Source organism: Nipponia nippon, unplaced genomic scaffold (genome assembly GCF_047370975.1).
Source record: "Nipponia nippon isolate SJK-2023a ecotype South Korea unplaced genomic scaffold, ASM4737097v1 scaffold_2, whole genome shotgun sequence".
Classification (NCBI taxonomy): domain Eukaryota; kingdom Metazoa; phylum Chordata; class Aves; order Pelecaniformes; family Threskiornithidae; genus Nipponia; species Nipponia nippon.
The window spans coordinates 113,308,942-113,325,598 of record NW_028262336.1 but is presented as its reverse complement, the minus strand read 5'-3'; the positions used below and the strand labels follow the sequence as shown (position 1 = coordinate 113,325,598).

At 39.2% G+C, this 16,657-nt stretch overlaps 1 protein-coding gene across 2 annotated transcripts in view; it reads left to right on the top strand.

The window, feature by feature from the left end:
• The window catches only part of DDX10 (DEAD-box helicase 10), a 193,139-nt gene that overhangs the window by 127,931 nt on the left and 48,551 nt on the right, over positions 1 to 16,657 (top strand). For both annotated transcript variants that reach the window (XM_087757197.1, XM_087757196.1), the window contains one exon: positions 10,772 to 10,828. In XM_087757197.1, coding sequence (XP_087613323.1) covers positions 10,772 to 10,828 — 57 coding nt within the window. The remainder of the gene's footprint in view (positions 1 to 10,771; positions 10,829 to 16,657) is intronic.

Here is a 16,657-nt window from a genome sequence, read left to right as displayed (position 1 = left end):
CCAGGGATTTTCTTTATTTTATCAAATCTTTACTCATGGCTAAAAAAAAATTATATGCAATTAATAAAAACAAAAATAGATGCTATACAGCACAAACCATTCAGTATGCTGGAAGATAAATGCACCCATGAAAAATATTTCTGATTTGAAATCAATTGACATTAATTCTGAAGAGAGATTGCATCGTATTTCAAAGGAAATAATCTGAAGGGAAAAAAAACTCAGTGTAGTACCATGCTCTTTATTAAGTAAAGCACTTGAATAGTCCTTCACTTTGAGGTGAAATCTGTCAGATTTCAGTGTAATTGCACAGTTGGTTTAATGTGGTGCTGGGTGAGGACGATAAAGTTCTGTCGCTTAAAGAGTGTGCCAGCATAGGAGCAAAATATAAAGGGAAGAACGTTGCTGCTTAGAGGAGCATTTTGCTGAATGGCAAAGAAGAAAAGTGTTAGAGCTGGAGACATGTGTAAAATAAATCAAGAGAGTATTACTTTGTTAGAAAGCCTATCTGAGCCCTTTCATAGCTATTGTGTGCAGGCAATGCTGCTGTTATGTTCCAAGTGCAGAGCTATTAAGATAAGGGGAATGGACACTGACAAGTGAGTTGACAGACATCCCTTTTCAGTCTTAGCAGCAGCATCCATCCGGCCTCGCCATGCTGCTGGCGGAGGCAAGGGCTTGCGCATTGTTTACTTTTCTTTCACTTCAACAGCTGGATGGGCTACACTTAAAGCTTGAAGTGCCCTTGAATGTTTTCTAAGTTTTCCAGCAAAATCAGAGTTCTTGGCCTCATCTTGTTGATGTGAAAAATGAGGAAATGAAATAACTGTGAATAGGTTGTTTGTGTACACTTTAATCAGGTGAATGCCAGGAAAACGCAGCTGGAAGGTGGGTGGAGGCTGAAGTAGCACAGGCTTAATTTAACTTCAGCTCAGGTGGAGTTGCAGCTGTAGTGCTGTAAGGGGAAGAACTTCCAGTGCTAGGCTGCTTGTCCTACCAGAGGATGTAATGGCACAACTGCCCAAAATGCTGACCTCTACCTTTCATGGGTCTTTGAGGCAACCTAGCAGCTTCTGATGGCAGCTGCACCCTTTGGTTGCTGAGTGTTTGGGTACTGCTGGGGGCCTGCATCTGCATGAGCAGGCACAGATAGCTGCGGGGGTTTTCTGCCTTCTCTCGGATGTGGTGTGTGAGAGTTGGGTGTTTCCTTAAGAGCAGCTACATTAAGACAGCTCAAGAGTCTGTGACCTGTCTAGATTATGAATTCCCACTCTTAAATGGTATCTTCCCTTCAAAACCAAAAGCAGCCACAGAATTGGATGAAGTGCCTCTTCAGTACTGCGTTCAGCTCTGGAGCCCCCAACATAAGAAGGACATGGACCTGTTGGAGCGAGTCCAGAGGAGGGCCACAAAGATGATCAGTGGGCTGGAGCACCTCTCCTATGAGGACAGGCTGACAGAGTTGGGTTTGTTCAGCCTGGAGAAGAGAAGGCTCCACTGAGACCTCATAGCAGCCTTCCAGGACCTGAAAGGGGCCTACAAGTAGAAAGATAGAGATGGACTTTTTACAAGGGGGCATAGTGCTAGGACAAGGGGTAATGACTTTTAACTGAAAGAGGGTAGATTTAGGTCAACTATTAGGAAGAAATTCTTTACAATGAGGGTGGTGAGGCACTGGAACAGGTTGCCCAGAGAAGCTGTGGATGCTCCATCCCTGGAAGTGTTCAAGGCCAGGTTGGATGGGGCTTTGAGCAACCTGGTCTAGTGGAAGGTGTCTCTGCCCATGGCAGGGGGGTTGGACCCAGATGATCTTTAAGGTCCCTTCCAACCCAAACCATTCTATTGTTCTATGATTCATCAGCCTTTTTCCTCTACTTTTCTCTAGAAGATACTAGTGTGTTTTGCAGTGCAACTCCCATTGATTTTGTCATTAAGATTTTAGTTTACAGCTTTAAATGTTACTTCTAAACACTGTTAACTAACTTAATTGCTGATGTAATTCTGTTGAAAGTGTATTTTAAGTTGAATTAGGGTTACCTGTACCTCCCTCTGTGTGTTTGTGTATGTATTATATACAGGATGGGATGGAAGAGTCTGTGAATTCATTTGAAAGAATACCTTTGATTTCTGTTGGTTCAGAATCTATCTCAGATGCCATTTGCACACAAAAAAGATGGTTACTGGACTGCCTCTGTATTCTAATTGCTATGATTTAACATCTCTTTCTTATTGGAAGTCTGTTTGTGAGAAACAAACTGTATGTATACATGTGTCCTACCTTGTGTCCCTTTCCTCCTTGGTCGATAAACATCCCAAATCACTTCTGCGACAATATATATGTGTTAAGCATACATATGTTTAAACCAGGTGGCCTACTTACAAACTTTTAAAAAAATTTTCTGTCCTTAAAACATGCTCAGTGTGTTCAGATGTTAAATGAGAAAGGGATAATTTTCAGTTTTGTCAGCTGGTTTCCTGTGTTGGTTTCATTCTAACATTGTCCTTCTAAGGGTCAATTTCTGCTGGTTTGTGTTTTCTTCTTCTATATGAGGATGCTTTTTTTTCCCAACTGCCTCTAAGACCTTTTCCAGTGCTTGTTTAATGTTTTAAGATTGTCACTGTGCTGTCTTTCACATGCTTTTGACATCACACTTTTCCTATGTTGTCTTAAATAGGTCATACTAGACCTATGTATTTCAGTTTCCCTGCCTGTAAAGTAAACATCAGCTCTAACATCAGCTCTACAGATGAGGTTTACATTGTTATATTTGTATAGTTTATTGCTTGAAGGGTTTATTTAATAGATTTCTAAAACCAAATGTTAAGAGATTTTAAAAAAGCAAAACAAAACAAACACAAAATAATCAAAAAGGTTCTGCTTTTTTTCCTGAAGGTATTAAAATTTGTTTATTTAATAGTAACCAATTTTGTACTTAATTTCCAATTTTTTTTTCATTGAAAATAATATTCAAAGAGATACTAATAAGTTGATTCAATTTTATCTTTCAGTTGGGAATGTTGGTTTGTTTTGGTGGTTGGAGCATTGCTTGCATGTAGATGATTTGCTAATCTCTGTAACAAGACAAATATTAAACCACATAGCAATAAAAAATGTAGCAACGGCCAAAAAGTGACTGCCGAAACAGAATTTTCTTACTCAATGTATATTCAGTCCTCCCCCATTCTGTTTATTTTTAAGTAATTAATAACTAGTTCTAACTAATTCTAGTTTTTCTCCTATCCACCTGTGTAGAGCAAAGCCACCACGGAAGAGGGCACCATTTGATTCTGTGTTGGCTCATGTGTGTGCTGACTGTGTAGCTAGAAGTTAGTAATCTTGCTTTATGGGCTGGTGCCATATTTATTAGAGCTGGATTTTCAGATACCAAGTTGCTTGCAAGCTGAGCAGTTAAAAATAATAATAAAAATGTATTTTGCATGTAAGCAGCACAAACTTCGTGCGAAATATGAGAGAAGACAAATGTGGGATACCACAGTGCCATTTATTGTCAGTTTTCAGAGCACATTTGTGCTTTAAAATTTGGGTGGAAACCAGCTCTTGAATACGACAATGCCAGTATATAAGAGATACTATGAATTTTTGAACAGCTGTGTGTGTATTTTCTGCAGCACAGCTGACTGTCCCTAACTATGTCCCACTAAAATAACAAGAGATAGTAAAATACGGAGAAATTATATGAGGTGCTGGTATCAACTAAGATGTATTTGCAAATGCCAGCCAGATTTTTCCAGGCAACAGAGTGATTTGTTCCAAACCTCAGCCACCTCTAAGAACTATTGTGTGTAGACCATTACCTCAGCTTTTAAATAGAATAGGTTGGTAGCTCCAAATTATTGCACCAGTATGTAAAGGATCAGTTATTAAAAACGCAGCATTAAAATCTTTAATCAAAACCGGCGGGAGTTCTTGTGCATTTAAATAAAAAGACTTCAGATGACTCAGATGAACGTGAAATTTTTACAGGGAATAGGTTTGCCATAAGCTTTTTTAATGCTCTCAGGGCTCAACGTGCCATGAGATGCATTAGTTGTAGTGAGTGAAACTGTTTCTTGCCTTTAGGTAAGTAAACAGAAGAGGTCAGTGAAATTTTAGGCTGGTAAAACCGCAGTATGTCACCAACTAAAGGAATTTATTTAATGTAAATCTGAGCAGTTAGGACCTATGTACAAATTCTTTAAGAGAAAGAAAGGAGGCTTTTATTGTACAAGCTGTTTACAAATTAAAATGCTGAAAGAAAAATTACTATATGAAACAAAGCTGTTAATAATACATGGCAATAAACCTATATTTTTTTAAATATCGCAGTTAACCCTCTGGACAAAGTAAAATGAACTCTTAATCAACTGTAGAAAGAAGAGAGTCAAAGGAAGAGGGAATTTCCTGGGCGGGGGCAGGGAAGAATTTCCAGCTTTCAAAATTGCTGGATTTTCTTTTTTTATAAATAAAAAATTGGCTTGTAAACTGTTTATATATGCATCTTTCACATATTCCCAACCTCACCAACTAGACAGAGCTGCCATGCTAGTGTTTTGTTTGGGTTTTGGTTTTTTTTTTTTTTTTTTTTTTTTTTACCTCAGCTTGAGAACATGGAATGTAAATGTTAGAATATTTCTTTTTAATAAGTGTGTTGGAGTCTTGAGGGAGAAGTAAAAGGGGTATGAGTTTTTGATTTAAAACGAAACAGTGAAAGAAAGAGGAAATATGAGTGTGAAAAGAAGCCAGTGGCAGACTTCTTAACTTCAGAGTTAAGAACAGCGAGTAGCTTTTCTGTATATTAGAAGCAGCTTTACCCGTGGCTTTGGCTCCTTGTTAGGCAGAGCTGGTTCTGTTGTCGGTTCTAGTGCAGGAAAGGTAGAAGGGTTCAGTCATCATAACTCTTCTTTGTTTAGCTGAAAGCCAAATGATTTAGCCATATTACGTGATGATGACTAAAAACTTTCATCCCCATGATTACTGAGGTTATTAAACGTCCTTGTTAACTAGATGTGTAATTGGGAAGAAAGATAATTTGCAGGAAATTTTAAAAAGCTGATCAAGAAGGTCTCTAAACTGTGTAATACCATTAATGTTGGTTTTAAAAGGGTGTTGAACCAGCGGGAGAGTTCTGGAGGAGTTTGAGAACTACCATGCAAATGCTTTTGAGGAAAATAAGCTAGTAACTCAGCCTGCTGCTAGTCCACACCAGAGTAACAGAATGACTGGCACAAGGCTGTCTTAATGAAGAATTAAATGAAAGAAATATAATGCTAACCAGTGTGGTTTTGTGGAAAGCAGGCATGTAGTGAGCTGTGTGTGTATATGTGGTTTTATCAGAGCAGAATGTGGTTTGTAAATGCATCTATGAAATACACTGACATTTCTGCGAGGTTTTTCACTTAAGTGTCTCGATTAATAAATAAACATGGCACAAATTAAATGGACCAAAACCTCAGTAACTGGAACATCCCAAACCAGTGGCTTCTGATTAAGTAGATGTTTCTAGTGGGTCCATGGGAAGTGTATTATTTCAGGATGTTTTTGGTGACATGGAAGAAAGCTTTCTTGCTAAGTTGGGCTCAAGCAAAGAAAGCTGTGTTTTAAGATAAGCAGAAATACAAATTTCTAGGAAGAAGAAATTTAGAACAGAGTTTTAGGACTGACTCTTCCTTAGAGACCTTAAAAAAGATTTGGGTGATGTGGTTGATCAGGTCAATGTGAACTATTGCAGTAGGATTTTTCTGACAGGATCAAAAGGGCTGATAGAATTATTGAATATACAAACAGATATGACAGGTAGGGCTGGGAGATGGTGAGATCTCAGATATGTCTGTTCCTGAAATATTTAGGAAAGTAGACCTCACTGCTGAGAGACATCTGGAATTGATTTTCTTCACCTTGCAAACAGGGAAGTTAAGAGGAAGCATGGTCAGCATGTCAGCATGTATCTACGTAAGGACCTAAACTTTGATAATGGGGGTTCCTTCGAACTGGTCAAGAGACCAGTTAGACAGTTTGGACAGGATCTAAAAATCAAAGATAAGTAAGCTCAGACTACTAACAGCAGTAACTAATAACAGCAGCTAGTATTGAAAGATTGCGGACTACTGTCCTTCAGTGAAATGTTTTAAAATCTAGATGGAGTGTTCTTCTAAACCAGGATGTGACCACTGCAGTAGATTGATTCAGTGATTCAGTCTTACAGCCTGTGTTGTGGTAGTCAGGCACATTGATCCCATCACCTCTTCTGTTTCGTAAGTTCATGAACCCGTGGTTCTTGATCTATTCAAACTGCTCCTTAAGTGATGTCTAGGTAATCTGCATTTAGCCACTGTTCAAAACCTGCACACGCCATGTTGCTGACCTAAGATGATAAATGAATGTTATGGCTACTGCCTCTATGGTGAGATTGCTTGGTTTTGGTCTAAAAGGGCTGGAAGCACTTTCTTAGAAGTTAAGCTACGACAGATTATTGCATTGATATTTTGGTTAAACTTCTTTCTCATCCTCCGTCTTGATAGCCTGGAAAGGACATGACTAGATCTTTCAGCTGTGAGGAAGGTGCTGTATGGGTACAAACGAGAGCTATTCAATATGAATGTAAAAGAAAATATGGATGTTTGACTTCACCATTGTAGATAAAAGAGTATTTGATCAGATTGTGATGTTTTAGAGTTTTATCTGACAGCCTCATGGTGCCGTGTTATGAAGTTATGCTATAACAGAGTGACAGCCGGTAACATATATAATTAAGTATTCATACCTTGAAACATAATCTTTTGTTTTCCTGCTGTAGTAAATTGGATTTTTCATCTCTAAATTATGTGCTAGTTTTACAAGTAATGATTTATAGCTTGATAGAACAGTGATAAAACCTGGCATTCATATTATTTTACACTTTAGGTATTCCAAGAAAATCCAGACTTTTCTATTATTTTTTCCTGTGTGTGAAAAATAATGTTGGACAGCTTAGTAGTTACAGGTAGTTACAGGCTTATCCATAAATGAACAGAATCTATTCACATGAAATAAATCAATATCCAACTGTTCGACTGATTCAGCTTTGCCTCATTTGATTCCTTTTTACAGCTTCTTTACAGTATGTTGTCCATGTGTGTTCTGCATGGGCCCATATTTCTTCATAGCAGTAGCAATGTGAGAATGAATGGCATCGTAGTTAAAATACTCATCTGAGTGGAGATCTGTGTTTCTAGCTGTGCTGAAGCATTTCTTTGTAACCTAAGGCAAGGTAGTTAATTTTTGGGTTTCATGCAGTCATATAAAAGGGTGTCTTTATTATGTGGGGATAGTATCTTGGCACAGTAGAATATACAGCTGTCCTCTGGGTAATAGGAAATAAGGTCCTGACTGGGGAAAAGTATTTAAGCATTTGTTCAGTACACTGTATGTACTTACACATGTGCTTGAAGCTGTGTATAAATTTAAGCAGTGCCTTAATAGGATTGTTTTCCGGAATTGAAGCCTAAGCTAAAGCCTGATGGCTGTTCCTGCACGAGCAAGCGAAATAGCCCAGTAAGACCAAGATTGCAGAGTAAGATGGTGCTGAAAACCAGATTGCATGCTGTGTGGTGGTGGCGGTGGTGGGTTACACTGCATTAGCTCTCATCTGATGCTTTGAACTGAATCACTCTGAGGGAAGTCATTCCTCTGCTCAGTATTCATGACATCCCACACACCACCAGTAGAAGAGGGCATTGACAAACTACGAGTGAGGTCAGCTGAGGTCCCTGAGATGGCGGTCCTGCGAGGAGAGGCTGGGGGAGCTGGGCTTGTTCAGCCTGGAGCAGAGACAGCTTTGGGGGGACCTGACAGCAGCCCCCAACACCTACAGAGAGGTCATGGAGGACACAGAGATGGAGCCGGGCACTTCACAGCAATGCCGAGCAAGAGGGCAAGAGATGATGGCCATAAGTTAAAAAAGAGGTTCAGCATGGATGTAAGGGAAACTTTTTCCGTGTGAGGACAGCCAGGCTTGGCACAGGTTGCCCAGAGGTGTTGTGCAGTCTCCAGCCTTGGGATTTTGACCCAGCTAGATGAGACCCTGCACAGCCTGGCCTGACCTCAGAGCGGACCCTGCTGTGAGCTGGAGCTTGCACCAGAGACCCCCTGATGTTCCTCCCAGTTGGAATGATCCTGTGACCCTGTGAATGCCCAGTGTTGGTTGGAGTGTATTAGCTGTGCTCCTGAGGACTGCCTTGTAACATGAAACGCAGTGGAAGTGGGCCTGATTAGGACATCGGCTTTCGAAATGCACTCCTAGCTCCAACTCACTGCCAACGCAGATGCACCCTATGCAAAATCTGCTTTTGTTTTTCATTGACAAGGAAAAAAATCCCCTCTCTTTCCCTTAAAAAAAAAAAAAAAAAAAAAAAAAAGGTCTTGACAGCATCTCCTGTTGATTGCTACTGTGTCTTGTTTTTCTTTTGTACTCCTGATTTCAATCTCTGCACCTATTAACTTTAGAATCTTTTTGTGTCTTTACCATTCTTTAGAGACTTACAGATATTATGCTGTCTGGCGTACTCCTCTTCTATGGCATTATGTCAATCTCCTGCTTTCATACCTGTCTTTTCAGTGCTCTGTTGTAAATCCCTTGAGCAGGAACTTTGACTGCTGCTATACTGGCTTAAGCCTGTGGCTGTAGTTAAGACACTGTCTTTTCATATACCATATAATTTTTCTATCTAAAATTTTCTGTACTATCCAGTTTAAAAGCTGCTTTATTCTGCTTTGTAATATCTGGTGTGTTACTTTCTAGCTCTGTTCTCTTTCACTTTTTCAGTGGTAAAGTTTGAAAATGATCACAGTTTTAGCAGAAAAATGAGAGAACGGCAGTGGTGACCCCAAAGAGCGAAGAATGCACAACTAAACCATTTAAAAACAGAGTGGGTGAAAGTGGAAAACTTAGGTAAAATCATTAGAAAAGCATAAGTAAAAATGATCAGAAATTATTACAAATTTGACTTGGAAGAGAAGGAATCCTAACATGGATGACCATGTTACGACCATGAGGTCACAGTGCTTAGGTCTAGCTTGTTGGAGAGCGGACTGCCTGTGTCCGTACCAGACAATACTTGGTCCTGGTGGCTTCTTTTGCCCCATATAGTGCCCTTGTGGCCTTAAATGTAATTATTTTTTATTGCTTTTACTTACTTTAACAAACCTGAAATAAGAAGACAGCTGTGTTGTATCTGTCTACTCTCTTTGAGTATATTGAGGTGTTTGTACCAGGCAGCTTTGCAAACAGCATTGGAGAACTGTATAAAGTAAAGAAACACAAACCTTATGCAGTTTTGTTCCTGTCTTTTGGGTGGGGAATGAACTCTGTCTTTTTAGTTTTGATTTGGAGAGAAGAGGTTGACTTGAATAAGTCACTTTCTGAATAGAAAGAGAGTTTGAAAGTAAGCTAACACTTATATAGTTTGAGCAATTGGGAGAATAGAAAATGGCACATACCAGAGAAATGGCTCAAAAGAAACTGAATTTAGACTCCAATTTTGAAAATCGTGGTGGCTGTGTTCTCCTTTTCCCAGGTCTGCACTCAAACACACTGCTTTTCTAAGCAACTTTGTGTGGCACCTACCAGTATGGTTTAGTCGCATCATTGTGATGATATGGCTCCAGGACTGCTGGAGCTGTGGTTTTCTCCTTACTCCCACAAGTGAGCTGAAATGTGACTGGTCTTCAGCCTTCTCTGTGCTGAGGTGTTGCCCCGGGACTGACATTGAAGTAATGTCCCCTTTTATGTGGACTCTCTTCTAAATGTACTGATGCTAGGAATGGCCTATATTGCTCAAAGAAACTGAGAGTTGTGTTCCATAAACGTTTTTATGCTAGCATAAAAAAGTTTCAATACCAATGTCATCAGCATCACTAAGACAAAAAAAGAAGAAGGATTGGCATGTTTTTCTTTTTTTCATGTGCCCTCACCTGAATTTCTGTCCTTACTTCATGAAATAGATAATTTAAAGCATGTTCAATTGTAAGAACCTGACAGAGTCTAAATTAGAGATAATCCTTCAGTTGGTTTAAAAATAAATCAATCCCAATAAGAACAACAACAAAAAAAGCAGCAATAAATGTCAATTGAATTAAATATCTTGGCCAATTTTCTGTGCTCAGAAATCTGGCAGGCAGCTTTGAATTAATTTTATCATTGCATTTTGCTCATTTTCCCATAGCAGAATCCCTTTGGTGGAGGGAACTTAATGTTATGGTTTCTGAATCGATGCAATTACTAAGCAAATGCTATTGTAGAGTGTTAATAATGGAGATACGAAAGCTAGGGAGAGGGTGTTTTAGCTTTCACTCCCCAGTTCCTTTAGCAGTTCTGAAGTTAGGAAAATCATCATTTTAGTTTGTTAAATGGATTGGACTTTATATTAAGCCACTGAGAAATAAGAAAAGTTGGATCTCTTGGTGCCGTTTTAACTACCCTGTTTTAGAGACAAATACTAACTTTGTCAAAATACTTAGCTACATCATTCCTTTAAGAGTAACAAGTCTTGGTGAAGATAAAATGTGAGTTTGAATCATTCTTGTAGTTTTATTTCCTTTAAGAGCAAGAATAATGAATAATATCTCAATGAGATTTTTTTATTTATCACTTTTCATCAGTAACATGTAGGGTGAATACCACCAGTATAGCATGTGTGCATTAAAAATATCTAGGTGGCTCAACTTTAATCTTAAAATAGTAAAAGAAAAAAATGCATGAGTTTGCTTTTAAACTGTGTATCTTGTTTGTTTTAGGAGAAGAGACTAAAAGAAAAAGCAGCAAGGAGAGAAGCCAGGAATAAAAACACAGAGGTAAGGATTTTTTGTTGTTTTGATCAAGCTACTGATTGTGGGTTTGAAACGTTTTTTTATTTATTTCATTCCTTTCTTTAATAAGCAATGTTGTGATTAATGACTCTTTAAAGGCATTTTATGTTTGCTTGCTGTTTCTTACTCCCTTGCTCTGATGTGGTTATGATGACTTGCTGTGGAAGGTTACTGAGAAAGCATGAATATGTGTGTATGTATATATATGTGTGTGTGTATAAATATATAAAAAGTATGGAAGCCTTTTGGAATTGCAGCCTCTTTATTCTGTATATCAAGTGAGTTGCAATTTCAGCTGCAGTGCTGATGCTGGGTTTTTTTTCTGAATGCTTGATCACGCTCATAACTTGCAGGCAGTAAGATACTTTTTTTTTTTTTTGTCAAATCTCATTTAAACCTGTTTCTGCTGAACCTTTTCTTTAAACAGCAAGTATTTACATTGAAGTTTATTCCTTCCCCTTGTTAGACCTGCAAATAAAACCTTTGCTATCCTTTTCTTTATATGTTAATAATTTCCTAGAGGCTGTTGTAGTTTTTCATATTGCTTGGTTTGTGATAAACTGAGATTTCATTCAGCTGCAGTGATTTTCCAGACTATGGACAGAGTAACATATGTCATTTCTCATGCTGCATCTCCTTAAGCTACACATGAATATTTACTGTTTGTTCTTGGCAGTTAGCAAATATCTTACTCCCTTGAGAAAATCGATAATGCTCTGTGTCCGGTTTTTGCAAGCTGGCCGTGTGTTGTGAGGCTTAAGTATAGGAAGATGCTTCATTCTGTAGTTCTGAAGTGGAAAGTAATTACAGTTTAAGATGAAAAGCCTAGTTATACTAAGTATTAACTATGATTCTGTCTTCAGAGATGGCAAGCTATGAGAGCTGTTGGCATTGTGACTCCCCAATCAAGCAATAGAAATTTTCTGCGTGTAATTGAATGTATAGAGATGCATACTTTTTAATGTATTGAGCAAGCATTTTAGGAAAATTATGGAATGAATGATTAACAAACATCTTAATATAGGGAGAAAACATTGATCAAATGAGGCTGTATTGCATTCGTAAATGCTGCTTGTTAATTTTGCCTCTTTTTAAGGAATAAAAAACCCCCCTAATGTCATGTTATTCAGCAGCTGGAGAAATAAACCCATTCCTTTCAAAAGGATCTGCTTGCTGATGTACTCCTATCCTATTCTTTGCCAAGCAAATGAATCTCTGTTCTGTTAGAAAATCAATGAAGTTGCTCTCTATTGAGGAATGATCTGTCCATGGGGGGGGGGGGGTCCGTGGGTACAGTACGGGTGAAATCTGGAGCCTCGCCCCTAAAACTGCATAAGTTAAAGCCAGTTTGATGTACCCCTGTCTCTCTTCTGTGCAACACTTGCACTTGGAAAGCTGATTTACTAGTCCTGGTCTAGTGTGAGATTGGTGTATGCTTTCTGTGAAAGTACCAACTGTGCAAACCTGCTATTACTTTGACTTTATTCCTGAAGCGCTTAGCTCACTCTCTGCAAGAGGTGCAAGCCTCAGGAGCTGACATGTCTCCTCGATGAAAACTGTTGGGCTTTTTCTCTTGTTTAGAGGCTATTTTTGCCAGAACTGTGTGTGGCCGAGTGCTGTCATTTTCAGTGGGGCTCATTTGAAGGGAAAATGCTACCGCTGGGAAAGGCTGCCAGCTTGGAGCCGGGCCGTTCACGCCTGGAGGTGGAAGGGAGCAGTAGACGGTAGATAAAGGTGGCAGTTTCCGTCTGCTGGGTGTCTGAGGAATTAATTAAGAATACTCCCTATTTCACAGCATCTTAGAGATGAAGCCACGGTAGCTGAAGCTCTCCATAGTCCATGTAGGATATGAATCAAGCAGCTCCTAGGAGACACACAGGGGAAAAAGAAAGAAGGAAACAGTAAAACACGGGAACTATTGAAACGGAAACTAGTTTAGGAAATATATACTGCCTAAATCAGGAGTTCAAAAACATTGGCATTTTCACTAGTGCTTTCAGAATATGGCTTGTGACCCACTTACTCTGCCATACACAACTCCTTTGGCAATTAATAAGTTTTATTAAAAGAGAAAACAATAAGGAAACCAAAAAAGCAGAAAAGGTATTTTTAACTGTATTAATGCAGTTTAGCAGCTGGAGAAAAGGGCTAGATCAAAATTATGAGCAGCCAGTCACTTCAAAGCAGCCGTGGTCATAATTTGTTGTTCCACATCTACCTGCTTTATTCCCCTTGCTTGTTTTATTAACTGTGTCTCTCTCACATTATAAACTTCTTGGGTTACAGAGTATTACTTATTATCTTTCGCTAGTACACAGCCCACCGGGTCTGACATGACCAAAATGGCAGTTTACTTTCCCATTCTAATCATTAAATAATAATTCATCAGTTATGACTTTTGCCTCTCCGCTTTAGTGTAATTCTTGTTGTCCTGTTGGTTTTGCCCTTTTGCTGACTGGGCAGGGCCTGGCATGTTATTCTTAATGTATGCTGGTTTTTTTTCCAAAATGAAAAAGAGATTTATTTGGAACTAAAACTATGGTTTACAGTTTATTTGTTTTCACCCTTTAAACCATACACTTGTGGGATTTAATCTTAGTCTTAATTTAATCTTAGATTTTTGGATTGTGATACTCTTAGTTTTAGGATTTCTCTGTCCTGTACATGTTCATCCCTTTCCTGTGCCAGGAATCTTGACTTCCTGGCATTTTTCATATACTCTACCTGTATTTTTGTAACTCACAGCCTACCCTTTTTAATAACAGCTTTCCTTCAGTTTTATACCCCCATATTGTTTTGGGCAGGAGGGGGAGTATCTCCATTTTAAGTTGTGGGGGTTTTTTCTTTCATTTGCCTTTTTTTCCCTTTCATTTCAAAGTTTTAATGCCTCGCATGAGTGCAGTTTTTTGTCTGTATGCCAACAAAAAGGAAAGATCACAGGAAAGATGGGCCTCCTGCTTTTTCTTTTGGTGCCACAGGAGCAATGGCAGGGAAGGTTTTGCTCAGCCTTCGCTGCGCTGGGACGGGGCAGGCTCCCTGCAACTGGAATGGAACAACCAAGTTCTGGCACGCTCTGCTGAATGTACTTGAGCAGGGGATTAGATGAGTAGGTAGCTGCAGTGTTATTGACTCCACCTTGGATAAATCCCCATGCAATAAATAAACTGGGTAAGAAGTGAGGGCTCTGAAAAGGATGCTTTGGAGAAAGTATTTCTTGGAATTTATGACCATTAATTAAATTTGAGTGCAAAAGGCTGTGAAAACACATAAAAGAGATTTTCTCTTATATTCATATTGAAGAAAAACTGGAAACTTAGTTTTGGGGGGATTTTTTTATCATCAGATATTTAATTGTCTCCCAGTTCAGGAGAATTTGACGAGATATTTACAAGTGCAGCGTTTTAAGACAAAAAAAGCAGACATTTTTTCCTCACTCGGTACTGATAAAATTGCAGTCCTCAAGCTCTCAGACAAGTTTTGATACTGTTTGCTTGAAGATGGTCTAGAGACAATTAGGCAATCATTTTGTCTTTTGAGCAAGGAGTAAAGCATTGTGTAGAAGCAGCAGCAACATGGACGGCTGCTCCGAGACAGTAGCTGGGTGTTACTTGGTGAAGCCAGCCCCTGGCCTCAAGCAGGACATCCCTGTGCCGTGCAGTGCTCCGCTCTTGACTTTGCTCTTTTACTTCTAGTAGTCTATCACATACTGATTTCTTAGTATACATAAAGGACTTATTTTAGGTTTCAACCAGCATTTAAAAGTCCGTGCTCTGCAAGCAACTGTGAGCTGCAATGAAGCTAAACAGGACTGTATTTCTCCTTCAGTGAGTTTAGTGTTTTGCTATCCTGATGCCTTAGAGCAGTATTGATGTGTTAAGAACTATGAAATGAGGAAGGTTTTGGTTTCTTTTAAAGAACATTATTTTTATAGGAAAGGCATTTTCCAGGAGCAGTTGAACAGGTCTGTGGGTCAAGGCGGGGGAGCAGAGCAGGAGTCGGGAGAAGGTGCTGCTTCCTGCCGAGGCACGGACGTGCTCTGTGATCCTCAGCTATCGACTCCCAACATCATGCAAGAAATGATAACTAGCCCCTAAAAGAAGGCACCAGTATCTGCTAGAAATAGTTCGGACAGTATCTGTAAGCAGTGGCAGGCGGTAAAACTTGCTCAGTCATGCCAGTTTGGTGCATCGTTTCAGCCGCTGGCAATCCTTTAGCAGTTATACCATGCTGCTGTCCAAAGCAAAATAGAAAAACCTGAAAAAGGGCTGACTAGCAGACCAGAGGCTGCTTACCCAGGGTCCATAAGGAAAATGAAGCCTGCTGAAAATGTAGGGAAATCCAGCTTGAACACATACTCCTTAGTGAGAGGTTTTTTCTGTTTTAGAAAAAAAGGAAGAAGACCAATCATTGGAATAAAGTTGAGGATGGGGATTGTTATCAGGCTGGAAAACTGACCTCTTCTGAGAGAGATCTAAGCACTCAGTTGTCAGGGGCACTTTTTCATAGGAATGAATTCTTGCTGAATACTTGTAGAGCAATAAAAGATCAACAGCAACAGCAGGATAATAAGTATGCTTTAACTTTATGCTTTAACTGCTCTCTCCTCAACATGTTTTGCTGTTCCCAGAGGAATTAGTACTTGTATATGAGATTCTATGTATTTTACAAAATATGCACTTGATATACTTTATATCAAGTATATACTTGATATACTTTATGTATATAATTTAAGATTTTCAGAGTCACAATGAAGTTAGGAATCTTTCTACCCTGTTACAAAGGGATTTATGTGAGCACATCTACAAAATACACCTGGGTGAGCAGGAGGCACATACTTAAAGATATGACAGACTCAGGCATTGATATCTGCCTGTATCACATCACTGCAAGGTATAATCCTCAATATAGCATTCTGTTTTCTGCATGTCGTGCCATGCTCTGTTGAGATTTTAACCAGAAAAATACTTAAAAGCACCATTTTCTTTTAATCTCCAGTACCCTCCATGGGATTTGAGATATGCTTGCTGAACGTAGCTCAAGAAATCTTTGCACCGTGTGGCAGAATTCAAACAAGAAAGGGACAGAGTCAGATCTCTTGGGTAGCTATTGCTAATAATCCACTGGGAGAAATATAATCTTTAAAATATGACGAAAATTCTGCATCCACTGTGTATCGTTCCTGTGGTTACTGGAACTGACGTCTATTACCTGGCAGCTCTGCTTCTGCCTTCAATTTCCTTTTTCTTGAGACCTAGCCCACAACCTGGTGTTTAGGCTGGAGGCTCTAGATTCAGTGTGGATGTGAACAGTAATTTCACTGTGGAAAGGGGTTTACAGGAGTGAAGGAGGAATTTGGTCTGTGCCTCCTGTGAATACAGGTTCCCAAATCCATTTGATCAGTTTATCACTAAGTGTTCTTGGGAAAGTCTCATGGGATGCCCTGCGTACTGATGGTTAATGGTAGAGGTGCTTTGGTTCTGGATCACCTCTTATGACCCTCTCATGGATGGTGTTGAGGAGCCATTGCTTTAGCTCCCTGCGATTTCTGGAGCTGCAGCAGGGTTTCAGGTCTTGTCACTGCTCTTTGATAAGTTGCAAAGGACCTAAAGTTGTTCTTCGTCAATAATTATTCTTGATTCTTCAAACCACAAAGAACAGCAAAAAACTAAACAATGATACATCTGTTCAGCTACAAAATCTGCCAGTATCTTGTGTGTGGAGCTTACACCTGCAATTACCACGTGAATTAGATCCCTTTTCTTAAGTCAAGCTTGTTAAAACAATTTAATTAACCTTAGTTTAGAAGTAGCTCTG